Below are 27,942 nucleotides of genomic sequence, written 5' to 3' on the forward strand. Positions count from 1 at the left end.
AACCTTGAAATGAGGGCCACATTAAAATTTCTGAAGGATTAAAAAATCCTTTCTGAAGGAATCCCAGTAGTGCAAGGGTGAGGAACCTCACCCCTGGGCAGAGGAAGGAGAGGTAGCAAATGCCTTTCAGGCCTGCCAATCTGGCATATAAGACTGTGCGCAGGCTACAGTACAAAATAAGAGTCCACTTGCTGCCCTACCCACCACTGGCATGTGGCCCCTGGATGGCTGCTATTAAGGAATGTGACCCTTGGTCTGAAAAGGCCCCACCCCCACAGATACGATCAGCGCCAGATTTACTTATAAGCTAAACAAGCTATAGCTTAGGGCCCACTCTCTTGGGGGCCCCCCAAAAAAAATTAAGGAAAAAAACTGGATGTACATTTCCAAAATCTAAGATAATAAATAAATAAAATAAAACCTACATATAGCAACAGTGCTTTGTGTTGTATCGGCTCCTGTGATGTAAGTAATGGGCCCCGCCTGCTAGCCTGCTCCCTAAAATATCACTGGTTTGCTCATTTCTATATATAGGGTGCCTACATTCTGCATGGACTGGTTGCATGGCAACATGTAGCATGCAGCTGCAGACTGCAATGCAGCACAGTTGAATGTAGGTCAAGCTGTTGTACCTGTTATCTAATATTAAAGAGCTTGTAGACTTTTTACAAGATCGGGCAGCATAGACTAAGGGTATGAGTCTTATGCCTACTGATTAATTTCATGTAATACATAATTTATTTGTTTTGATCCCATTATAAAATTACTTTAGAAAAATTTTCATCTTTATTATTTAGTAGGCCTATATTATTATTTACTAGTACAGTTCCCTATTACCCCCACTTGCTACTATAATACTATATATAAATATGATAATTATATTAAATATTTTACTTACTTATAAAGGGCTTCATCTAACCTAAATCCGGCCCTGGATACAATGTTTTAATCATCCTATTGAGAAAGGTGGGGACAGGACCTTTCAGCAATATTTCAGACTCCATTCAGACATCTTATCAGTATGGCAGCAACATCTGAGCTATATGCTTGCTGACCTTCCAATCGCTTCTAGCTCCACATTACAGAATCCTGATACCTTATCTACCATTCTAGACTCCCACCATGTGCTCTCCCCTGCTGTCCATTTGCCTACAAACTCCTGAACCCACCAGGACTTTAAGATACATTCTGGATCTCCCATCACCACTAGGAAATGGGTTTTGGTAGATGTTATTATCCTTGGTCAGGAGACTGAGGCTGTTGTGATGTGGTCAAAGGCACCTGATCCACGTGCTGAACTACACGACAAACATGGTGTTCAACATGGTGACCATAACATCACATGTTATTAGGACCACAGTTTTACCAGATATAACCAATTCCAGAAATGGCTTCTGCTGTTGAAACATTTATTTACATTTATGCATTCAACAGAAATATACTACCACACACTTGCATACTAAACTCATCTCTCTAGTGCTATAAATAAGCCTTATTGTAATGGTGGGGAAAATGATTCACACATATTTAGCAAGTAGGAAATTATTTCTTGGTTCACATGCTCTGTGGTGAGAAAAGATAAAACAGACTCAGTGACCTCGCCCTGAACCCCAGCTACTAACAAGAATAAAATGGGAAACTGAACAACATTTTATTTTCTGTAAGGGCAAATAGTATTATCTTTGTTACTCAGACTGAGTTACCGTATCTACAGCAGACAGAGTGCCACTCTTCCCCCCACCTCATGATTCAATTTCCCCCCCACCTCATCATAGTCAGTATGTGGCTTTCTTTGGTTATGCTGTTTGGCCATTGTGAATACAAATTGCAAGTATATCTTCAGGCAGTGGAGGCAACAAACTGGCAAGTCAGAGATGCTCCTTCCTTTTGTCAGAGAAAAGAAGAAGCCATTATTTTTCTATAGCTGGGCCTGCAATTTGGTACCCCAAAATACCTCAGCTACAATTTATGACTGGTGCAGACAATTCTGACGTTTGTTGACCAATTTGTGTGTTCTTTTAGGGCCTGGGAAGCCAATGTGGTGCCTTCCAGATATTGGTGGACTCCAACTCCCATCAGCCTCAGGCAGCATGGTCAATGGTCCGGGGTGATGGGAGTTGTAGTCCAACAACATTAATGCAGGCTACCCCTGTTTTAGGGGGAAGGCAATGAATAGTTGTTATCTTTTGAATCTGCTTATATAAAGATGCAAAGTAGTCCTTATATTAGTGTGGTGCTTTTTAATTACTGATATAAATAAAGTGGAAAAAGTGAAAAAAGGATGCTTGGCGAATATTCCTAGGTTTAATTAAAACTAAGAGGGGGTGGTTTTCTATTCATTCTTACTCCCAGCTTAAAATAAATGGAAGCAGGTATGGGCTGATTGGCAATATTCTTTAAAAGTCCCAGATATGCAATTGCACAGAAGCAAAAAAGCTTTGTATATCTGTTTGTGTGTAATGGTGAGAACAGAGAGTTTTACCTGACATGATGTTGGGTGCAAAGCTTTCTAAATCATACTGACTAGTGTTGAAACCTATTTACTTACTTACTTACTTTTCAGAAATACCCCACTTATAAAGCGGCTGACAAAAATCATGGACTCCATAAAACACAATAAAAAATGATGACATCTTAATTATAGGTGTCTCTAGGGTACAGGCAATTGTTGACAAAGTGATGATTTACCTAACATCTCAAGATCTCAAGTCATGTAGGGCTTTGTAGGTCAAAAAGAGTGCATGAAATTGGGCCCAGGAGCAAATCAAAGACCAATGCAGGTAAGAAAGGACTGGTGCAATGTGTTCACAGTAATGGAATCATGTGACATGCATAATCATTGTTTCATTGCTTCCTCGCCCTGCCCCTAAGCAGCAGCCAAGAACGTGGAGCAGGGTGATGTGATGATACCACATCAGAGGCTTCCATCAGTTTATATTTTCAGAGAGAGAAAGGGGAACTTCTTTTCACCTGCAACTTCATTGTGGGTGTCATCATGCCCTTCAAGACTGAATTAAAAGATGTAGACCTGAGGCATAATCAATGCTGTCACACTCAGGGATGGCATAGGCATGGGGTAAAGTTAATTAGTCTGTGCACAACAAGGGAACTATGAGAAAGAAACAGCCCACCGCCTCTCCACAGGAAGGAGGCAATACACCAAATAACAAACCAGGAATCAGTGCCATTTGTTCATCAGTAAGCCTAAAACAAACGTAAATACTATAAGAGGAGATTATAAAGGGAGATAGAAGGAAGGTTTCAAAACACCTGCTAAATGTTTCAATTTCCACCTTCCTTTGTCATACATGATAAGCAGAAAGCTCTACGGCTAGCCTGCTTTATCCACAGCTACCTATCTTGATTTAGATAAATAAAAGATCCAAACCCATAATGTAGTATCTAGAATGATGTGCTGTTTTATGCCATAGGAATACATACAGCAACTTCAAATGCAACAAAATATTTTGCCTATTAACAGCAGGCTGTATTGTACATACATTTGGAGCCCAATTAAACTTCCTACCTTTCAGAGTTGCTTTCTTAAGTACCTTCATTGCATACAGTTGCCCAGCATCAGATCCTTTAACTTTCCTCACTAAAAACACCTGAAGTGAAAAAAGCACAAAAAGCAATAAATTAATGTATGTTTATTATTGCTGTTGTTCATTTCATTCCTATGCCCCTTTATGTTTTTAAGAAAAATACCCTCCAAAGCAATAACCTATATTAAAACATCAAAAAAATAATCCAGAATAAAACATTACTAAAAAAAGTCAAATATAAAGTATACATTCCAAGCAGCATAATTAACAGGAAACTAAAATATTATCTTAAAGATTTCAAAAGAAAGCATTACAAAGGAGGTCAACTACAGAATGCACATTTAACACAGCAAAGTTAACCAACTTAAAACAAAAATCTGAAACATGTTTACATGAATTGTTTTTGTAGCATTCATGCACTGGAAAGTAATACTGATTAAATTTCAAGTACAGTAAATGTGTAACCTCATTTCATAAAAACCATTCCCAACCTGGTGCCCTTCAGGTGCTCAAGCACAGCTCCCATTATTCCAGACCATTGGCCTTGTCGGTGAGGCTGCTGGGTGCTGTAGTGCAACAACATCTGAAGAGAGCTAGGTTGCTACAGAATGTGGAAAAGGCCTTCAGTGTTAGTTACTAGTCATTTGTTAGCTGTTCCCTGATATAGAGTGTATTATCAGATTTTATTGTATTCCCCTCAAAACAGATGAGTCAGACAGGGAACACTGTGTGCTAAGAGAACATGAAAATAATTATAAAACTGCAGAAAAATACAACAAATGACAATGTGTTCTCTTTCAAGAGGAACAGCCATTTTAGATCTGGTCCTAACCAATGCTGATGACCTGGTTAGTGGGGTAGAAGTGGAAGGATCATTAGGCGCGAGTGATCATGCTCTTCTGAAGTTTACTATACAGCGGAAAGGAGCAGCCAAGCATACTAGGACTCAATTTCTTGACTTTAAGAAAGCCGACTTCATAAAACTTAGGGAAGTGCTGGGTGAGATCCCATGGACAGTAATACTAAAAGGAAAGGGAGTTCATGATGGCTGGGAGTTTGTTAAGAGGGAGATAGTAAAAGCACAACTTCAGGCAACACCAATGAGATGGAAACATGGAAGGTGCCTAAAGAAGCCAGGGTGGCTATCTAAAGAACTTTTAACTGAGTTAAGATTAAAAAAGGATGTGTACAAAAAATGGAAAAGGGGGGAAACCACCAAAGAGGAATTCAAACAAATAGCCAGCACATGTAGACACAAAGTCAGAAAAGCTAAAGCACAGAATGAACTCAGGCTTGCTAGAGAGGTTAAAAGCAACAAAAAAGGCTTTTATGGGCATGTCCGTAGCAAAAGGAAGAACAAAGAAACAGTGGGGTCACTCAGAGGAGAAGATGGTGAAATGCAAACAGGGGACACAGAAAGGGCTGATCTCCTCAATGCCTTCTTTGCCTCAGTCTTCTCCAATAAAGAAAACAATGCCCGACCTGAAGAATTTGGAGCAAATGATTCAGCAGAGGAAACACAGCCCAGAACAACTAAGGAGGTAGTACAAGAATACTTGGCTAGTTTAGATGTATTCAAGTCTCCAGGGCCAGATGAACTGCATCCAAGAGTATTAAAAGAACTGGCAGATGTGATCTCAGAACTACTGGCAGTCATCTTTGAGAATTCCTGGAGAACAGGCGAAGTCCCCGCAGACTGGAGGAGGGCAAATGTTGTCCCTATTTTCAAAAAGGAGAAAAGAGAGGACCCAAATGATTATCGCCCAGTCAGTCTGACATCAATACCAGGGAAGATTCTGGAGCAGATCATTAAGCAAATAGTCTGTGAGCACCTAGAAAGGAATGCTGTGATCACCAATAGTCAGCATGGATTTCTGAAAAATAAGTCATGTCAGACTAACCTGATCTCGTTTTTTGACAGAATTACAAGCCTGGTAGATGAAGGGAATGCAGTGGATGTAGCCTACCTTGATTTCAGCAAGGCATTTGACAAGGTGCCCCATGATATTCTTGTAAAGAAGCTGGTAAATTGCGGTCTTGACTATGCTACCACTCAGTGGATTTGTAACTGGCTGACTGACCGAACCCAAAGGGTGCTCATCAATGGTTCCTCTTCATCCTGGAGAAGAGTGACTAGTGGGGTGCCACAGGGTTCTGTCTTGGGCCCGGTCTTATTCAACATCTTTATCAATGACTTGGATGATGGACTCAAGGGCATCCTGATCAAATTTGCAGATGACACCAAACTGGGAGGGGTGGCTAACACCCCAGAGGACAGGATCACCCTTCAAAACGACCTTGACAGATTAGAGAACTGGGCCAAAACAAACAAGATGAACTTTAACAGGGAGAAATGTAAAGTATTGCACTTGGGCAAAAAAAATGAGAGGTACAAATACAAGATGGGTGACACCTGGCTTGAGAGCAGTACATGTGAAAAGGATCTAGGAGTCTTAGTTGACCACAAACTTGACATGAGCCAACAGTGTGACGCAGCAGCTAAAAAAGCCAATGCAATTCTGGGCTGCATCAATAGGAGTATAGCATCTAGATCAAGGGAAGTAATAGTGCCACTGTATTCTGCTCTGGTCAGACCTCACCTGGAGTACTGTGTCCAGTTCTGGGCACCACAGTTCAAGAAGGACACTGACAAACTGGAACGTGTCCAGAGGAGGGCAACCAAAATGGTCAAAGGCCTGGAAACGATGCCTTATGAGGAACGGCTAAGGGAGCTGGGCATGTTTAGCCTGGAGAAGTGGAGGTTAAGTGGTGATATGATAGCCATGTTCAAATATATAAAAGGATGTCATATAGAGGAGGGAGAAAGGTTGTTTTCTGCTGCTCCAGAGAAGCGGACACGGAGCAATGGATCCAAACTACAAGAAAGAAGATTCCACCTAAACATTAGGAAGAACTTCCTGACAGTGAGAGCTGTTTGACAGTGGAATTTGCTGCCAAGGAGTGTGGTGGCGTCTCCTTCTTTGGAGGTCTTTAAGCAGAGGCTTGACAACCATATGTCAGGAGTGCTCTGATGGTGTTTCCTGCTTGGAAGGGGGTTGGACTCGATGGTCCTTGTGGTCTCTTCCAACTCTATGATTCTATGATTCAAAACACCACTATGCCTTATTGCTTTTAAAGGGAACCATGATCTGCAAAATAATTTCCTATAACTCCATCAACTAAAAAGAAATAAAGAAGCGGAACTCTTTTGTGGAGCCATTTTAACACACACACACACACACACTGCAGTGGTTTGGCCAGGGGCAGGAACATTAGCCATTGTATTGGAGATCATACGGTTGTGGCTGCAGAGTAAACATATTACTTATCTTTAAAGAGGGATTGGATTTGAAAAGGCAGATGAGGATGGAAGCGCGGCAGGAATCAGAACAGATTATACACAGGCAGGATCACACCCAAGACCCGGCTTGTCTCCCTTTCCACTGCAAGACCACATTGTGCCTCCCACATGGTATGGGTGGAAGGAGCCATTCAGTTTCCATGGTCAGGCAGCCCTGCTGTATCATGGCACAGGGCAGACCTGGACTGACAGGTTCAATCAGTGCTTTGGACAGTTTTCAGAGTGGGGCTAGGGAGCAGAACATAAAATACATGGTGACATGTCAACATCAGTGTGCTGTAAATTTCCCTATCCCACGCAGTTGGTTACCGCTTGTACAAGACAGTGCAATGACACCCCCTTATCCATTTTGCCTTACTAAACATTACCAAGGAAGAGGGGAAGAGGCGATGACATAGTGCTAATGCTTTGATGGCAGCCATGCATCAACTGTAGTATCTGTTTTGCCCAAAGTGACCTGATGAAGTGTTGAGGACTCATAGTACTTACAAATTTAAGTTAAATGTGCTAAGTAAGAAGGAGGGAAGATGAGCATATTTCCTTCCAGTGCATCTTACTGCTTTGGAAGAGACTAAAAAGAGGGGGAAAGTTACTCAAACCTCATTGACTGTTTCTCCCTTGGAATCTCCAAAGCAGATCTTAAGAGAGTATGAGCTAAGGATCAAGTTGTTTCTTGAATTTAGTGCTGATTCCAGATTGCACCTTAGCATATTGCACATTGTAAAATCTTACCTTTCCATAGGAGCCTTGCCCCAACACTTTCAGCAGCTCAAACTGTGATGGGTCTGCCTTTTCAAAACCTTCTTTTACATGATGACTGATGTCTATCTCCTTCACAATACCTTCTTCCTGTGAATAAGAGAGAAACAAAGCAAAGCACACTTCTTAGCATGGATAAAACAAATTATATCACTTATTCTAACATTCTAACATTATTTCTTTTCGTTTTTTTACTGAGAGACCAAGAATCCTACTCCTAAAACTATTAACACCCTCTCTTTTTCCACACAATTTTTTTTGCAGAATATATTGAGTCTGAATGTGAGACATCAAACTCTGTCTTACTTCTACCTAGGATATATAGCTAGCTAAAAAGAGAACCTGTAAATTGAAACAAAAGAATCAGTTCCTGAAGCTGTTGGGCTCAGCCAATCAGCCGAGCACAGATCACATATTTTGTTAAAACTAGGAACAGGGAAAGAATAGGTACATTTTTATGCTACTGCATTCTTAGAGCACTTGGGCCTCAGAATGCCTCCCAGCAGACATCACACATGTTCATCTCTATAGAATCAAAGAATTGTAAGGTACCCAAAGGGTTATCTAGCACAACCCCATGCAATGCAGGAATCAGAATTAAAGAATCCCTGGCAGAGGCCCATCCAACTTCTGTTTAAAAACTTCCATCACCTTCTGAGCTATAGTCCATTTCACTGTAGAACAGTTCTTAGTGTCAAAAAGTTCTTCCTAATGTGGAATTTCCTAATGTGGAATCTCCTTTAATGTAATTTGAACCCATTGGTTCAAACTGTAATATTTTCGGTTATAAAGGTGGATGAAAGAAACCTTGATTATAGGTAGGCAACGGAGAGAAAATATTGCTTCATACTCTCCAGGAAGTAGAAAGAGATGTTGCCTACACTCTTCTCTCCATACAAAGAAATCTGCAAATTACGCAGGTCATCAGGAAAACAAGGACACAGCACTATCTGTTTTTTGCTGGCATTTGCACAGGCAGCATCAGCCCAGATAAATAAAAGATAAAAAAGCAGCCTTCCTCCCTTTTACCTCCACAGTTTGAACTTTCCCACTTCTTATGCACTTCTTTGCTACTGATACTTTTAAAAGTTCATTTGATAAGACAATGCAACTACCTGAGTGCAGCGGCGGAGGAAGTCGCTCGGGTGCCTGGGGTGGCGCGCCCATAGGGATGGGGTGAGCCGCCCATAGGAGCAGGGCGAACCGGGGGCCTCCGGAGTCTGCCTACCTCCTCCCACTCAACTGCCCTACAGCTGGGGGAGAGGCAGTGGGTGGACTGTTTGGGCAGCGCAGAGCCTGTGTGCGCCCAAGCCACTGCGTCTCCCTCAGGAGAGACACGTGGCTTGGGTGCGCTGCAGGCCCCACAGTAAGTGCAGCCCGGCAATTTGTCACCCCCTCAGTGGTGACACCCAGGGTGGCCTGCACCCATCGCACCTCTTCCTCTGCCCCTGCCTGAGCGCTAAAGAAAGGGTAGTAGCTTCCACATTCTAAACAGAGGGAAAGTTTTTAAAACTGAGGAGAAGAAATCAACATCTGCTATGTTGGAAAGTTATCTGATGAAGGCTGCAGCTCACTTGTGCCCTACAGCTGAATTATCATTTGTGCATGGAATTTTATGCAGCAACATCTATATAGAATCATATAATTATTGTAAGTGAGTGTATTGTAGAGATGGGCTGGCCTTACACAGTAAGTTCTTACTGAAAGCTGAAAGGCTGGCTCATTTCACTATGGGGTATTTGTGTGTACTGTATTTCTATTTAAATTACAGTAATTATTTTTAAATCTGTACCTATACATATGAATTAACACTCTTTTCTTTCTTTTTTCATTATGCATTTTTCCCCCTCTTTGGGGGATGGTTTGATCCTGCCTTGTCCTTGTTATCTATAATTTAAGCAAACTGTAGGTCCCAGAGTTTCAATGTCATAGGAAACTGTGGTTTGTTTGTTTAGAATCAAAAGCAAAAGTTTCCAATTTCCTTCAGATAGAGAGAAAGGAGGAGAGGGGAAACAGAACTGCATCAGCCTGAGCTGACACAGCAATGAACAGGCACAGCAAGATGGTGGGGCCCAAGGGCCTGACCAGGGGCATTCTGAGGAATGGCTAAAGGCTGCCAGTGCCTTAGTGCAGAAAAGAGGAGAAAGTGATGCCTGTCCATGCTGCCATCTGACACCAACACCATCCGGCAAGCTTCAGGGTGTGTGGGGGTCCCTACCATATTCCAGGGTGGTATGCCTTACCTTTGAGAGGACCCTACGCATATATTAGTGTGGGACAGGAAAGTTGGGATTTGCAAGTGCCAGGATTCTCGTGATGCAGGAGTCCTGCAAGCTTGTGAGATTTGTTTTGATAATATCTCTTTATTTACAAATGTAAAGGTTGGGGGTGAGGAGGAGCAGGCACGTAAGCAGTGCTAGTTCCTAAAATAGCACCAGTCCCTCCAAACAGCAGCAGCCCCTCAAGACAGCTTCCTGGCAAGCCACTGCAAGAGCTCTTTTTGTGACAAAACAGAAGCTGTAAAACTGTTCCCTTCAGCAACTACCTAGGCAGAGGGGCTGTGACCTGAATTCCAGTGGCTTGCCAGGAATAATTACCAGCCATCAGAGACCATACAAGACAAGCACCTTCTGCTCTCAAGTTATACAAAGACCTAGAGAGAAGGTTGTTTTGCAGAAGCCTGGAAGCACACTCACAACAAACAGAGAACGCTTAATGCTCAGGTTGTCCAAGTGTTTTTGGAGTGAGGTCTAAATATTCCAGAAGATTTACAGATACTTTCACCATGTTTATGTAGCTTGGTGGATTTATGTAGCAGGGTTTTTCCCCACAGCCATTTAGCTAAATGCCTTAGCCTCATCATTCTGCCAAAGCAAAGGTATTTGAATTTATGATATTCCATTACAAGCTGCTACAAAATTTCTTGCACAATGAACACTCAATTAGCAGATTTTCATTTTCCTTTATTAATCAAAGTAAACAAAATGCAGAAGAATTGTAAAACCTGATTTCCAAAAGAGAACTTTGTTGACTTTCATAATCTGAAAGATTCCACATCACCCTTCTGGATGTATTTTGTGTTTATATCAGTAAAAAGATAGGTGCATTTGACACATTCTCAAATGAATTACATCAATTGATTACGTACATCCTCAAATTAACTAGCATCTTGAGTTTAAATTACCATTTGTCTCTCATGATTCATGTAATAAACAGCATATTTTCATTGTATTGGAATATCTATTTCTTAAATATTAGTCAATGAAAATGTTTGATAACATTTACCTAATAGTAGAACCAATCCTCCACAGTGAGTTCATTACGGAAATGAAATCTGAACCAAGTTCTTGCAGACTGAGAGCTCATTCTCCTAGCCACCATATGCAGCCGCTTCAAGTTAGGAAACGTTGCAGCTTTCTCCCCTGGGATCCACGGCTACTTTGATCTCTTCAACACATTTTGCCTTACTGCCTTACTGCTTGCATACCCTTCTTGTTCCTTTCCATCATGAAGAAAAGTTTGGATTTCATCTCCCGCTTTATCACTAACCTAAGGACTCTCAAAGTGGCTAACGTTCTCCTTTTCCTTCCTTCCCCACTACAAACACTCTGTGAGGTGAGTGAGGCTGAGAGACTTCAAAGAAGTGTGACTGGCCCAAGGTCACCCAGCAGCTGCAGGGGGAGGAGCGGATACGCGAACCCAGTTCACCAGATTACGAGTCCACCGCTCTTAACCACTACACCACACTGGCTCTCAAGTCCTACTGCATTGCAGCTTTTTTGGACAGCTCCACTGCATGGCAGCACAAGAGGTTTTCTGGACTTCTTGAGGTACTAATTCCTTGTTCAGAGTCCATGGAATAAGAGGACAGATAGATATCCCAGGTGTTCTGGATTCATATATTCAGACTTCAGAGAGACATCCAGTGCAAACAGGCTATTGAATCACTGAGTAAATGCAACTCCAACCCAAGACAAACGAAGCTGGATTTACTGTGTTAAAACATTTTTTCCCTTCAAAAAAGGGCAACACCATAGCTGTTGTCCTAAGCCTGGTTATCTGAAGTCACTGAGACCTGACCCTGTTCACAAGATGATGGGGGTGGGGAGGCACATTACTTCCATCTCCTCCATCAAATCTCCTCACTTGGTCCCACTGCCCTCCACACATTGGAGGGCAAATATTTGCAGTGGGGAGTCATCGTGGGGGCTCCTTGTGCTTATTTAGAGCCTAGCATGTTCAGGGCCCTCTATGAGTGTGGCAGGCAGCAGGGCTGGGCAACAGGGATTTAATGGAGAGGGTGCAGCTAGTGAACACATCCCTCCTGATTTTAATTACATGATGAGAGCAATGGCTACTTAGGACCTTAATTGTCAGTAATCATGTTTAGGAGTAGGATGCTAAGCTGAAAAGTGCTCCACTTTCTCAGCTGCTTGTAAAACCGACGTGCTGCTATCACTTGCTGGGTGAGAACATAACTCAGGAACATCTGACTCCGGCCACAATGGAACCTTTTGTGATGACAGCCTTAGTCGAAACTGCTTTAAGTCAAAACTGCCACAGAGCAAAGGCCAGCATGTCATTGGGCAAACTGAATTAAATGGACAAATTTTTCCCCAAACATAAGACCTCTTGTGATCAATGTTGTTCGTGCCCATTGACGCACAAAGAGTGCCACTGTCCTTGCCAATTAAGTGAGCCAGCAATCAGCTACTGTGCCATGACTTGTAGCTCTTTGTGCTAAGTCTTGTTGTGGAGATTTGATTTCAGCGGGGGAATGCAGTAGTGTCTTTAGCTCTTTTGTTGCAGCAAGAAACATACTTCAGCAAAGCATCATCTAAATAAAGCACTCTCTATGGTGAGTAAATGAAGTTCTGTGAAGAGCAACAACAGGAGAAAATGCCAAGGGGGAATGAATAATTGGTTCTGAAGATGGAGGGACTGGTGAAGAAGAAGAATTTGTCAGCAAGGCAGGAGAGAATGATTTTAGATTGGGCATTACTTAGTATGTTTTGGTTTCGTATGACCTGCCTTTAGTTGGATATATTACTGAATTTTTGTTATTTGTTTACTTGTTGCTGTGGTTCCATAACAATTTGGAAACACTTAAAAAACAATAATAATTTTTTTAAGAGAGGCAGGAGAGACAGAAAAACAGCTATAAGCGTATTCTGTAAATTCCACGATGTCAGCAGCCCTTCCTTTTTTCTATACAACATACTCTTATTCCTAGCCCACAGTGACAAGCAAATTTCATTTTCTGGAACAGCAACATTTAGCAATTGCTATGATAGGCAATAGGCAGTCTGTGGTTAAATCTGGTTGTAGAGATTTTCAGTGTAAGTGAGGAGAGTGTGCAAGATGGACAGGACTGGAATACATTTTAGAGCCCCAAACCGTCCTTTTGAAGATGCTTGTTGGATCCCTTGTTCCTTTAAGCAGGAAATCTGGGCCCGAGTTCAACATCAGGTCCTCCTCTTTTCCTACACGCATTCTCCTTATTCCAGTACTTCTTCCCCACTTCCATTTCTCCTCTTCCTGTGCTCCCGTTTTGTCCTGACTTTCTCTGTGCCAGCAATCCTTTGCTTCCTGTAGGCTTCTCAGCCTGAAAATATGACCCTGCTTCTTGCCACACTGTGACAAAGATAAGTATTCCTCCAACCCCTTTGTAAAGGGGTTCCTTCTTCCTTCTGCAGCTACTTCCCCACTCTATATGCTGATGGAGGAGGCAATTCAAAGTGCTGGATTTGACCTATAAAGCCTTAAACAGCTCAGGACTGCAATACCTCAAGGACCGCCTCTTTCCATATGAACCTACCTGGACCCTGCGATCATCTTCTGAGGCCCTCCTTTGTGTGCTGCCTCCTCGAGAGGTCTGGAGGGTGGCAACACGAGAACGGGCCTTTACTGCAGTGGCTCCCCGTCTATGGAATGCTCTCCCCAGGGAAGTTTGCCTGGCGCCTTCATTATACACTTTTAGGTGCCAGGAAAAACATTCCTTTTTAACCAGGCTTTTGGTTGATCTTATTGACATCCAATACCCTTTTAGAATGTGGTTCTTTTTTGGGGGGGGGGTTACTGGATTATTGTTTTTGGTTTGATTTTATACGCTGTGGTCTTGTTTGTGGGTATAGGGCATGTATAAATTGAATAAACAACAACATCATCCCTGGTGACTGGTCATCATCACTGCACTATGCCACTTCTGGCTTGCCAATGTTTACATCTTGTTGGGCCAGACGTGGTGGAGTGCAGAGATTAGCATCAGTCACAATCAATCCTTTAAGATGGCCCTTGGATGATCACCAGCCCATGTGTGTTATGAACATCAGTAAGTTAGGAAGGAAAGGCATTGGCTCCTTACCCTCACTTGCTGCAAAGAACTGACCATCTGGTCAATCCAGCTGCTGACTACTGCTCTAAATTCTTAGTACTCTAGGAGAGATAGTCTTGCATGGAGTACCATTCTAAATAAATGAGGAAAGCAACCCATACTTTTAAATAGAGCAAATGCAGGTGTTTATTATATAAGGTTTGTTGATGACAGCACTAGTAGAGGGGGAAATGTCAAATATATTCCGCAATGACAGATTTTAAGTGAGAACTGGGTGTCACTGTCTGCGGCAGCTAATCAGCAAGATGAAGTACAAGTGGAACAATAATTATCCCCTCTTAATCATCCAGACCTGTCTAACACCTCTTCAATAAATATGAAGTTGCTAGACAAGTATTTCACAATGAAAATACAACATCCAGGCATGTTCCAGTTGGACTGTCTCTCCCTCCCCACAGTCACCAATTTTACATGTTATACTGTTTGTCTTAGTAATAATTTAGTACTATTTATCCATTGCATTTATATACTGCCTTTCTGCCAAGGCACCCAAGGAAGTACATAAATGCAGTGAATAAATAAATAATATATTTCTTTTTGTGCACGCTTTCCTCTAATACATGCATTTCTTTGAATGCTATTTGGTTGGAGAACTGCATTACAAAATTCAGGTAACTGTGGATTTTAATGGACGGCTGTTTTTCAGTTCTCATATTATTTCAAAAACAATGTATTTGACAAATTCAGCTTTATATGCAAACTGAAATAAATTTATTCCACACCTCTAGTTACAACTGTACTGTAACACGACACACTTTACACGAAACCAGTACAACCGAAACTGTGGCACATCGTGCCTCATAACATCTAATTTCTTCTGCAATACAGCCTACAAAAGAAGGCTACGGAGTCTAGGCAATGATGTCTACAGTTTCAAAGATTTGATGCCTTCCTTATGCTTATTTGAAATAATAGAATTAGCTCTTTTGTATAGCCTTTTCCTCTTCCCCTTCCCAGGGTCTCTGTGGCTACAGATATGCTTCCTATTCTGACCTAGATCAGGAAAAAGAGAAGATAGGGCTCCCTCACGCTCCCAAAATAAAATAGCAGAGTGCATAAAGGGCACACACGTTTCCGTTTCGCTAACTGCCTTTATTACTAAATGCACAATTTAAAATAACTTTTTAGAAAGTACCTTTTGCATTTGGAGGTGATAATTAACCTAAGTGGGTAGCCCATTTGCCACACTTCCTTTGGGGAAAATGAAATGCCCTTTCTCATTCCTTCTTTCCCACTCCAATTGCAGAAATAGAAAAAACTTAAATGCCTCACAATTCCAGCACCGAACTAAGTAAACACTGAAATGAAATACCTACTAGGACACCTGAGAGGTGCAAAAAATGAAATACCTTTCTAAACTATTAAATATATCCTCAAAGAAGCCTGGACACATTTCATTTCCTTGACAGCTATTTCCAGTCATGAGACCAGATTGCACAGTTTTTGCACAGAGACATATGCATGTTTTCAAATCTCCAAGCTTTTTTTGTTCTTTCATACACTCATTTTACCTCCCACTTCTTGGAGAACAACAAGATATTGAGCCAGTTTGGATGATCACATGAACCTGAGATAGGCTTGAGCCTTTTGCTTGCATATAGAGCAGTAGTACTCTATCCTTCACATCAGCTGCTATTAAACCAGGAAATATCTCATTAATCATAGTCTCAGAACCAGAATACTATGATTAGCCAGCTCTGGAACAGGCCAGGGTATTAAGCTAACCTCACACCTTGGTTTACTTTTCTGGCTTGCTACAAAGCTATTCACCATAGTTTAGGGTTGCCATATTTCAAAAAGTGAAAATCCAGACACTAAAGTTGTAGAGCTGCTTTGGCAAAGTTTTGAGCTTTTGGGAGGGGGGAGGGGGGCAAAGTCTTTTAGCTTTTTCTTCTTTTCAAAATCTCAAAAAAAATATGAAGTTTTAAATGTATTTTTGAGATATTTTTAGGGAAATTAGTCCAAAATTAGTCCAAAAGTCATGGGTTACCATACACCTGGGTTTTGCTGGACATTGCTAACAATTTTTTGGAAATTTCCCCCCAAAGCTATTTCCGACAGATGAATCCTGAACATATGGCAGCTCTACCATAGTTTCCCAGCTCAGACAGAACAGAAAGCTATGGTTCAGTAGAGACTTCCTGACTTGCCAGATTCTTGTACCAGAGCAGCAGCAGTTGGTTAGAGTTTCCACAACAAATATGCTTACTACCCAATATACGACCCTTAGATTTTTTGTGTCCCCCCCCCCCCCCGCCGTGTGCACTAATGTAAAGGCACAGTAATTTGTCATGCAAAATTCTGCAGATAGAATTGTTCAAGTCACCCTCTGGAAAACAATACCACTGGGGGGGGGGATTTAATTTCACAACTTGGACCTGCTCATGTTGCGGGGGGGGGGTATGAGAGTTCTGCCAGAAATCTTACTTGCCATATGTATGGAGAAATAGCACACCAGAAGAAGAAGAAGAAGAAGAAGAAGAAGAAGAAGAAGAAGAAGAAGAGGAGGAGGAGGAGGAGGAGGAGGAGGAGGAGAAGTTTGGGTTTGATATCCCACTTTATCACTACCCGAAGGAGTCTCAAAGCAGTTAGCATTCTCCCTTCCCTTCCTCCCCCACAACAAACACTCTGTGAGGTGAGTGGGGCTGAGAGACTTCACATAAGTGTGACTAGCCCAAGGTCACCCAGCAGCTGCATGTGGAGGAGCGGAGACGCGAACCCGGTTCACCAGATTATGAGTCTACTGCTCTTAACCACTACACCACGTTGGCGTAATGAATGAGGAAGAAGCCACTTGCAAGAGCAGTGTCACTTTTCTTCACAGGTCAAATCAGTGATTCAAGCAGACCATGCACCCTTTTTCTAGAAAGAAAATGCCATCCAGTAGATTACAGTCACCTGCTACTCATTGTTTAAATATATTGGTCTCTGAAATGAATCACATAGCAGCCTTCTTTCAGAAATTGTACTATATATTCCAGGAAATTTATTTCCTTCTCATGTTCCAGGGCCTGATATTTGCACAATGACAAGAGATATCTGCTGAAGGACCAGTTCACAGCTGTGTAGTGACTCAGACAGCCAACAGGACAGAGCTGCCATGTCTTCTTTATCCTTGATGAGGCAGATAAAGACCCAAACTAGCTTAAATGCAGTAGGGGCCCTGAAGGCACATTGTGAGGAAAAATAACAAATCAAAACCCTTAACACAGGTTTGGAGTGAATTATAATGGGCATACAGGCACAAGAAACTCAGTGGAAAATAACTTTTAAAAGGATGTTCATTTTAATAGACCGGATGTTTTATTTAGGTGAGGTTAGGTCCTATTTTTTTAAATATAACTTGACACATGGTTGAAATGATATGAAATAGCCACAATGCATTTCTGTTGTGAGTGAGCTTGATCTTTCTCTGTACATCAGCACAGCAGTATCTGGCTTCTTTGGGTTCACAGGATATGTAAAGGCTGATCCCAACCTTCACCAGCCAGAGTAAACAATTACTAGGGAGCACAGCAGTTGGCCACTACAACAAGCTAGTCAAGATGGGAAGGGTCAACTATGATAAAGTGGTAGAACCATTGTTTTTAATGACTCTGCGGAATGCCATTTTAGAAGGAAAATAAAGGCTGAAAAGATTACTGCATGAAGGCTTTGTTCCACAGAAGTCCAGCGAATTATGCTTTGGTGAAGGGTTTTAAATTTTCTTAGTCTGTGTTCAATACAAAGGACAAACTAATCATAGAAATATTGTAATGCTAATAAATAATGGAAGGGAAATTTGATACCTTCTATCATTCATCTGCGGAAGGGGCTCTACTCAGGTTTCTACCTGCAAATTACAATTTGTGACAGTCACTTCCAGCCTGATTCATTTCAGGCACCCTCACTTTTTGAGTGAGGGACCATATCTTCCACGTATACAATAGCCACACACTTCATTATTGCTGCTGATGTAACCAGGAACAAATACAACTTTTCATAGCGTAGAATCTAGTACAAGGTATCAAAGTTGGGAGATTTGCTATGAATTATGAGGTTTTAAAAAAAGATGTACACATCCAGTCGTAGTGTTAATACGTAGTTAATTTACGTAAGAAGGCTTTAACAAACACTGATTTTTCTAAGCAAAACGTTTAAATCTGTTCTGTGACATGGCCAGTGTCATTATCTTGACATTCAGCAGCAACCTAGACCATGGACACAGAGGGTTAAGGTACCAGTGGTTGCTCTCTGAGGAGACACAGGACATGAGTCTCACAGCTGAGGCTGAGCTTAACAACCAGGGACCCCCTGAGTCCAGGGCTCCTGAGTATCAGAACCCTGAGCCTGCAAGTCATAAAGGTTCCATGAAAGGGCCAACATCTTCACCCCAAAGGACCTTATGCCCCATCAATCTGGCTCATCAATCCAGGCAGGGTTCCAAGCCAGAGGGCTGCCCTTTTGTGACTCTGCTTGCCTCAGCAAAGCCTGAGAAGAGTAGTCAGTGCCATGGAGCACAAAGGGATCAGCTGAGGCTGAGCATATGCTTTGCTTCCTGGGCTCTGTTGTGGGTTCTGAGAGAGCTACCTTTGGGATTCCTGTTCTGTACTGAACCTTCCTGCCTGTTTCTTGCCTCTCCTCTCCTCCAGATGGCTTACTGGCTGTGCGCCCCCCTGATTCGTCCATGGGATCCATTTCACCAGAGCTAGACAAGTGGATCCTTTTGGTTAATGAATCAACCTGGGCCCCTCACTGGGTGAACTTGTCTGTTATCTGCCAGATAGTGCAACCATCTTTGAATAAACTGTCTCATTAACTGACCACATTTGTGCTTAATTTGCAGTTATGTCTCAGAGTTCCAGCAAACATTTGCTGAGTAATGCCTCTGTTCCACTGCAGGCTCTGACACAGCACAGACTGTGATATAATGCAGTTTAAAAGTGCTGACCAAGCTGAGTAACTATTGCCTTGGTTAAATGAAGGTGCCCTAGGCTCAAAAGCGGTTGATAGAACACAACGAAATGCCATGAACTACAAAGACTAAATAGAAAACACTTTTCTATATAGACATATAATTTTGTGATTAGGGGAAAAATGGAGGAGGTGGTGTAGGAGAAAGAAATGATTGCACTGTTCTTGAAGGAGTGATGACTATGACACAGTATCTTTCTTTTTTGTTAATAGTGCTTTAATATGATCCCCGAGAACCACTTGAGTGGATGATAATAGGGCCAAACTGTTTTGTGTATCCCTTAATGGAATAATTTATTTTTGAATCTCCTTTTTTTATAAACTAACTCAGCGTTGCTCAGATAGCAGGCCAGGACCAATCAATGGGCCTTGGGCCACTTTCAGATGGGCCTCAATGTCACAGCCTGTTCATTGACACCTCACTTGCCTGCCTCACCCCCTAAAAATGCTGCAGCCTTTGGACTGAACCACCACCACGCACTCCTTGCATGCTGAGTAGAGATGGTCAGGAGACAGAGAATTTGATCTGTTTGTGGATGAGAGAAAGAAGGTTTCTCTCTTCAGAAGGAAAGGCTCAGAAGAGTTGTTGATGGGAAATAGAGAGGCAAAAAGTTATCACCATTTGAAGGAAATTAATAAACTGGGAATAAAAAGGAAGCGTTAAGAGAGGAAACTGTTATCAGAGGGAGAAGTAAATGTAAAGGACCAAGGAGGATGGATGGAAGAAACTGGTGGCGGTGAAGGATTGGGGTGAGGGGATCAGGTGCAATATGAGTGTGGATGAAGAATGGGAGCAGAAATTACAGGAAATGGATAAAGATACTTTAAGAGATGTGAGGCTGGGAGAGGAAAATATAAAAAAACCAAGCCTTCTCTGCTTAGAGCCTTAGGATCTGCCTAAAATGGTGAAGCTAGTACTGGTACCTCCAGAGCAAATGTCTGTACTTGTTTGGAGGAGCTCTGTGGTACAAGAAAAATGATGTGGCAAAGAATTTCCCCATTTCCAAGGACTGAGTAAATATCAGTAGAAACTGTTGTTAGCAATGGCCAGCTGATTATGCCAAACGTGCCTGCATCTGCCAGCATTTTGTGACTGGCTTTGCTCCTTAACCACCCTTTTGTGACTCAGCAATTTTCAGGTATGTCAAGTGGGCCCAAGAGATAGAAAGTTTTGAGAACTCCTGAAGTAGCCAATGATGTGGAAGAAGGTATTAGACTGGGATACCCAGAGCCCACATCAATTTTCCACTGTGGTTGACCATGAGCAGCATATACTCTAAGCAAATTCATTTTCAGGTCTCTGTCAAGACACATGATCTTAATTCTGAAATACTATAAACCATATGGAATTCCTGGTAGTGAAGCCTGAAGAACAGAATTGGCTGACTCACTCACTTGCCTTCTATTTCTTACAGAGCCGGAAAAGCTGATCCTGCATGCCATGGAAGCTACAACCACACAAGCAGCAACTTGCCTCAGTTGCTCCAGCATCCTGCATTAGGGAACAAAAACACAGAGCTGCTCTCCCAGCAGCCTCTGTGCTTGGCAAACCCTTCCTACTTATACCTAAAGCTGGCAAAGTCTCTGATGTGCATGGCTCATAGGACGTTTCATCTCTCTCTCTCTCTCTCTCTCTCTCTCTCTCTCTCTCTCTCTGTAGGAACACTTGAACCCACAATCCTACGCATTCCAGCAAATGAAACAGTAAATCACACAACGGAGCCTTAAAACACACTTAAGTAAACTGGGTGTTTTTAAAGAAAATAAATAAAAGCAAGCTGCTTGCATTGCTTTGCTGGAAATGTGAAGACAGTTCTCTTTCCTTGAAATCCACAAAAGTAAACGAGTATGCAAAACTGTGCTTAAAGGTTCTGAACTGTGTTAAAGGAGTAAGACAGTTCTATCAGATAGGGAAGAAAAACAAAGTGAGTCAGGAAGCACATGAAAAATTAATCCTCATATGCAATGCAGACAGCAAAGCCTAATACTGAATGTCATATTCTATTAAGTGTTTGTTTCCGGTTCCTAGCTTAACCAGGGCTCTTATTTGCCTTATCTAGTATAGCTGGACTTGGCATCAATGCATTTATTTTTAATGAAAAATATACTCCTTTCCATTCCCACGCTAACTAGAAGCAAGTGTTCAAGTACAAGCAGGTGTTCCAATTGCTTTGGTTGGTTTGTTTTTTGCAGACCATTTGGTACTAGCCTTATTAGCAAATTCAGTGGAATTGCAGTAATCAAATTAATTATGCCATATTTCATTAAAAATAAGTTTCAGTTTCAAAAAGCCCATAACAGACATTTACCAGTAACTAATACTGCACAATGGAAGCCAGTGTCTACCACTGTTCAACAAAGTGAAGATGACCAATAATTAACACCACAATCCTATTCATGCTGGCTTAGAAGAAAGTCCTACTGAATTCAGTGGGACTTACTCCAAAGTTTGTATGTACAGGAATGCAGCCTAATTTTGTCATATGAGCTTCTAGACTAGAAAGCCATCCCAATTGAAATGGTCACCATACTAAATACAGCAACTGTGTCAACTTTGTTGTTTCAGAAGAAGTGACACAGGGGAAAATACGAGAACTGTCCAGGACTAAAAATGTGTGTTCGGTATTCTCCACTTTCTGTACGAAGTGCAGGATGCTCACCAGGAGTAATGATTTCCCCTTAAGAACATGAGGTTATCAAACCAATGTGAAAGGTTAGTTAATTTCCCCAGCTAAATTTTTAGGAGTTTATGCATGCTGGTGAAGAATTAAGGATGCTGAGTCTCAGCACTCTTTCAGCCAGAAATTCTCTTTCCATTCCATCTTCCTGGTGGAGTGTCATGGAATTTTAAGGACTAAGAGATTTGCTACAAAAGCCTCTCCCACAAAAAGAGGTTGTACTGTAATCCCACAGTTCATGCCACAATAAATCTGCTTAGCTTTTAAGGTGACATGTGTGGAGTCGCCTAACCTGGATTTTGTCATTTTCCTGGCAGTACTCATCACTTTAATGGGAAAACTCTATAAATTATTCTTGCCCCAGGAACTATATCCCATTCGGAAATTTGGAATCATTTTTAAATAAACAAATAAAGACCAGAAAGGTAAAAGAAATACCAGCACAGATAAAGGGCAAAATCTGCCTATTCCTGAAAATAAGTGGGGGGCGGGGAGATGGACTGCATGCATTTTATGGAAGTTTAGCATTACAAATAGTTGTCAGCAATATTGATTCTTTTTTATACATATTATACTTTAATGTGAATGAATTTTGCATGCATTTAAGGGTATAAATGAGTGCAGTACTGCTAGCACCAATGGCAGAATTTCAGCTGCATTATTCGTTTGAACTGACGAAGCTTGCTTACTTTAAATAATGCAGAGTGATTGCACTTCCAAGTCTATTATGTAAGTCAGTCAGTGTTATTGGCATACGGGCAATTATGCTTTCTTTTTTTCTCCAAACCTTTATTATATCACAGATATCAACCATCTTAAAACATTCATATACAAAAAAAAAACATACAAAGAAACAGTCATATAAGATATATAGTAAAATAAGTTTTCATTGGAGTGTCTTCCCACTAAACTGTGCCATTCACCACTCTAAGAGATACTATTGACAGAAACTCAGCCACCCTTGCAGTTTCTTCCGGGTTAATATCAGACAGGTAGAATCTGATATTTTCATTGTGCCATGATGTTAAACTACCCAAAAAGGGGAATAACATGCATTTACGTAGCTGGTTGTACAATGGACAGTAGAAAATAATATGTTCTACAGTGTCCGGCACATTCAAATAATATTCACAATGTCTGTCATTTCTAGGGATGTTTAAATATCTGCCCTTAACAAAAGCTGAGGGGAAAACGTTCAGTCAGGCTAACATAAATGCCCTGAGTTGGACTGGAATTATTAATTTTGAGATATAAATGATCCTGTAATCGGTTGTATTTAAATCAAGGAACTTGGGTTTAAATACAACCCTGCTCTGCAGTTATGCTAAAAAGCCACTCCTAGAATTGCTGGTGTTCTTGCTTTGGCCATAATAGCAATGGAACCTGCTATTTCAAATCTATGGAAGTGAAGTAATTCAACAGTCTTAATCAGCAGTTGGCTCTCTTCTTCCAGTTACGGAAACCTCTTGGCATGAGGAGATATCCTAACAAATTGTCAGTGCCTGAGGCATCAAAACCTAAGGAGAATTGCTGAATAAACTCCAACAATTTATATGAGGTAATTCTATTGTGGGGTGTAATAAAAATAGAAGTCTTACAATACAGCTTAACAATATTTTACTCACAGATTCTACCCCCACTTTTCTCCCCTTCTTTACTATGTTAAATGTAAACCTCAGCAATTGAATAGAACAACAGATTGTAAACACAGGTGTGTGGGTTTTTTAAAAAGTCAAATACGGGACAAAAAGTTTCTGCAGAGAACAGCTGTGTGTAAAGGAGAGAAGGGGGAGAAATTCAATTTGGTTCATGTTTTAAGGCAAACTTAAAGAATGCATACTTTTCAAAATAATATATGAACCAAAGCGCAGCCATCCATTGAAATTCATGCTTTTCCAAATTCTGCCGTGCAGTCTTCCAATCAAGTAATATGAACAGAAAGGGTAAAATGTGCATATAAACGTACATATTAGTGAAAGTAACATACAAAAATGCATTATTGTAGGGAAGATTGCTTGGCAAAAAGGCACCTAGTAGGAAACACTGTATACAAATTTGTGTATATTGAAATATTCACACTAAACTCTTAATCTCAGGGTCATGTGTTTGAATCCTAAATTCGATTCGGCAAAAGATTCCTACATTGCAAGGGGGTGGACTAGATGACCCTCGTGGTCCCTTCCAACTCTACAATTCTATGATTCTACAAATCTAAAATGCTGATGAACTTTCATGAGGACTCCCCACCCACCCTCTGCAAAAAAAGAGAAATGCTGCAAACTGGAAATGTGGAGAACTGAACATAAGACTGGAAAAATGAGGAACTGAAATTGACAGTCAGCCATCCCTAGCATGAAGTACAATACAACAGTACATAGTGTCCTAATATCACTGCAATGTACATTTCTCCACCTCCTGACATTGGCTGCCGCTGGCAAGGATGGGGGAATGCTAATCATGATGATATCAGGACCCTGGGTAAGTTGAGCTTATCCAGGAGGAGGAGATTTGACCCTGGGCTGTGTTGGGTGTTCACTGATAATGCCACCAAAACCAGATCTTTGTGCCAAATGAGACTTAAGCCCCCCCCATGCCTTTTAACACGAGTTCATTAAATGGCACTGTGCGCTGTGGGCATCAGTCAATAGGAGCAGCATGACTTCAGAATCACAGCATAGTTTCTTCAGGCTTCAAAAGGAGAAAGAAAGGGCAACCAGCTCCCCAAGAGCCAGTAAACAAATTAAAAAGCTGCTGGCTTCTTTATATGAAATAATCTAGTCTGCAACCTTTCTAGGACCTACTAAACAGTGGCAGCCACAATTGAACTGACCTTCCTCAGCCACCCTGACAAGTGTGTATTAAACGGTGTCATTACATAATGGCGATCAATCACCAATGGGAAAACAGTGGCCTTATGAAGGCTCATAAAAAATGAATGCCAATCCCCTCCACTGGGCACTCAAGGCCAAATCATTCCTACAATTATTTTTATGCACCAACATCAATCTGGATTTTGCCTCAGGAAGGAATTCGATAAAGATAGTGCTATTTTTGTTATCACAGTGCAGGGGGAGTCAGTGAAATCTGTTCCTGGGCACTCTGGGAGAGCATCCCTATAACCATTTACCTGGGTGTAAGCCCCACTGAGCTCAGTGGGATTTACTTTTGAGTAGACATGCATTGTGCACTTAATCACCCAAGCTTTCATCTGACTTGTGATTATATGAAGCTCTTTTATATATTAAAAAACATGTTCACAAGTATAAGAGAACAAGATGACAGTTCATTCTGTTATATCCTTACTTATATTATATTATTAGCATTGAAAAGAGGTGCTATTTATGAATCACGGTTGGCTTTTTTCTGAACACCCCCCCAAAAAAAAGAAACCTTAGATAAATTTAATACACTGTAACATGGAAGCCTGTGAAATCTATCAAATTCAAAACCAGCTGTGGCTGGTTCACTTCAGATTTCAGAATGACCTCCAACATCCTAATTCTAAAACATACATGGAAATAAACTGCATTTATGTCACAGCAGCAAGCATTTTAGAAGAGGCATCTCATCCTGCAATTTTTATACAGGTTATAAGTACTTATACAAGATAGATTATACTAGAGGGCTATCCTTAAAGAAGATTTGGAAATTGCAGTTGGTACAGAATGCAGTAGCTGGGATGCTTATAGGAACTCAAGGAGCTCAAGATCACAGTCACAGAATCATAAAATCATAGAGTTGGAAGAGACCACAAGGGCCATCAAGTCCAACCCCCTGCCAAGCAGGAAACACCATCAGAGCACTCCTGACATATGGTTGTCAAGCAATCTACTTAGCAATTTAAGACAAATGCAGAGGCGTACCTGGGGGGTGGGGGTGGGCAGCGACTATGTGCACTGGGCACCACACTGCGGGGGGGGGGGGAGATGCAGCGTGCCTGGGCCATGTGTTTCTCCTAGGAGTGACACAGTGACTCGGGCACCTGCAGGCTCCACACTGCCCAAAACGGCAGTGTGGGGCTTGCGACTGCCCGCTGCCTCTCCCTCAGGCACCCTATAGCTGAGGGGGAGGCCGTGGGTGGACTCTGCGCAGCACGCCCTGCCCAGCTCACCCTGTCCCGTGGGCACCTGAGCCGCTAGTCACAGCACTGCTCAAATGTTAATCATTGCCAGTGCTTAAAAAGTGCTTCGGGCATAAAACTGTATGTAACAGAAGGTCACCATCCACCAAAATTGTATCCTATGCAAAAGCCTGGATGAAAAATACTGATTGTGTTTTCTAATCATTTCCCCCCAAAAGGAACATTTTAAAAAACATTCTCAAAATGACTTAAAACTGCTTGCTTAAAGAGTTGTGATCCCCAAGGGAAAGCAGACATACTATGCAGAGTGGTCAATAATACAATCTTTCCATTCTCTGAAGAAGTTTGCGTGCCCATTTTTACTAACAATTTAACAGCATCATGTCAATATTCACCCTGTGGGGGGCTGGGAATGTACACAATGTGCTGCCTTTATTGAATTAACAAACAAACTGCTTCAGAAGGATGGGACAGCTGAGGTGAACCATCAGAAAAATCAGATTGAACTTACATAATAACAGTAGCTGGAGTCTGAAAGCAAACCAATGCAGCTTTCCATAATCCCAGATGCGATTTAATTAGACCTAGAGAAGTTATTCATACATACACTTTCATAATATTAGGAAAATACAAATCTTTACTATAAAGCTCCAGACAAAAATGGCCTCTGTGTTTCCAGGGCTTTTTTTCAGCTAGAATACGCTGGAACAGTGTTCTAGCAGCTCTCATCTGGGCTCCGGAAATGGGGTGAGAGACCTGACCAGCCTCAGCAAAGCCCCACTGTTCATTTGGCTCACAAGAAGACTCTCCCAGAGTCCAAAGGGGACATCCTTACAGGCTCCAGAGAGGGTCTCCTCGCAAGCCAGAGGCACAATGGGGCTTTGAAGATTTAAGGAGAGGCATGATAGCCGACTTCAAATATTCTGGATTTAGTTTGATGGCTTGCTTCAGTACTACTGAAGCTTGCTGCTTCAGTTCATAAATCTACAGTAGCATCTACAGAACAGCATAACTCTCTGCAGCAGCCAAAAAAATCCATAGTAAATATCTTAAGATTCCTGTAAACTGTATAGATGATTAACATAATAGCATTATACATCTATATCTATAGCATGCATGCCAGTGTGTTTTCATTTATTGCTAAACTGACCCAATGGTTACCATTTACAAAAGGTGAAGTAAATGAGAAGATGCTACTTATAACTCCTTAGGCTTCATTTCTATGGAAGATGAGGGGGAAAAGATACAGTGGTGCCCCGCAAGACGAATGCCTCGCAAGACGGAAAACCCGCTAGACGAAAGGGTTTTCCGTTTTTGAGCTGCTTCGCAAGACGATTTTCCCTATGGGCTTGCTTTGCAAGACGAAAACGTCTTGCGAGTGTTCCGATTTTTTTCCGCTCCCCCCCCCTTTTCTAAGCCGCTAATAGCCTTTTAGACGCTAATCCGCTAAGCCTTTAATAGCCGCTAAGCCTTTAATAGCCGCTAAACCGCTAATAGCGCTAATCCGCTAAGCCGCTAATAGGGTTGCTTCGCAAGACGAAAACACCGCTAGACGAAGAGACTCGCGGAACAGATTAATTTCGTCTTGCGAGGCACCACTGTAAAAGTCTTCATGAAGTAGACAGGTTTTGAAGAAGGGAGAGAGAAAGAGCTCTGGTATCATGTAGTTGTTCTGGGACAAAGTTCTAGACATTAGGGACAGAAAGGGAAGATACATTTAAGAAGGATAAAGGGTCCCTCAGATGACCATGGGTGGTGGAACAGGAGCAGTGAATATCACAGACAGGGATATATTGGGATAGGAGGGTTGGGAGATAAATGCCGGGGAAGCAGGATATGGGAATGGACAAGAGGCCAGAGTAGGGACTTAAAAAAGGGTGTGAGAAGAATAATATTGGTTGTACTGATGCAGAATTCTTGCATTTTATAATGCAGTCTCTCAAGAGTCATTTGTGTTGTGTCATTTATGCAAAATCCTGCGTACCTTCACCTTGATTGACATGTTGATGAATATGTAATTTCCTTGCACTCTTGAATTTAAAAAAAAACCCTAGAACTTAGAGTTTATCTCTAATGTAAGACAGTAATAAAATCTCCCTTTAAAATGTGGTTTAGAGAGTTGGCGGATAATGGCCGCTTACCTGGTCAGAAGGTGGGGGGTGGTTGCAGCC

At 41.6% G+C, this 27,942-nt stretch overlaps 1 protein-coding gene across 6 annotated transcripts in view; it reads right to left on the minus strand.

The window, feature by feature from the left end:
* RPS6KA2 (ribosomal protein S6 kinase A2) overlaps nt 1-27,942 on the minus strand; it is a 176,414-nt gene that overhangs the window by 58,599 nt on the left and 89,873 nt on the right. For 4 of the 6 annotated variants that reach the window (XM_083496442.1, XM_083496444.1, XM_083496445.1 and 1 more), the window contains 2 exons: nt 7,639-7,755; nt 3,527-3,608 (listed from right to left, as the gene is read on the minus strand). In XM_083496442.1, coding sequence (XP_083352568.1) covers nt 3,527-3,608; nt 7,639-7,755 — 199 coding nt within the window. Of the gene's footprint in view, nt 1-3,526; nt 3,609-4,036; nt 4,187-7,638; nt 7,756-10,950; nt 10,968-27,942 lie in introns of those variants that run through there. The other 2 variants (XM_083496446.1, XM_083496447.1) reach the window with 2 other exon arrangements.

The sequence above is a fragment of the Podarcis liolepis genome, assembly GCF_965112155.1.
Source record: "Podarcis liolepis genome assembly, chromosome: 3".
NCBI classification, from domain to species: Eukaryota; Metazoa; Chordata; class Lepidosauria; order Squamata; family Lacertidae; genus Podarcis; species Podarcis liolepis.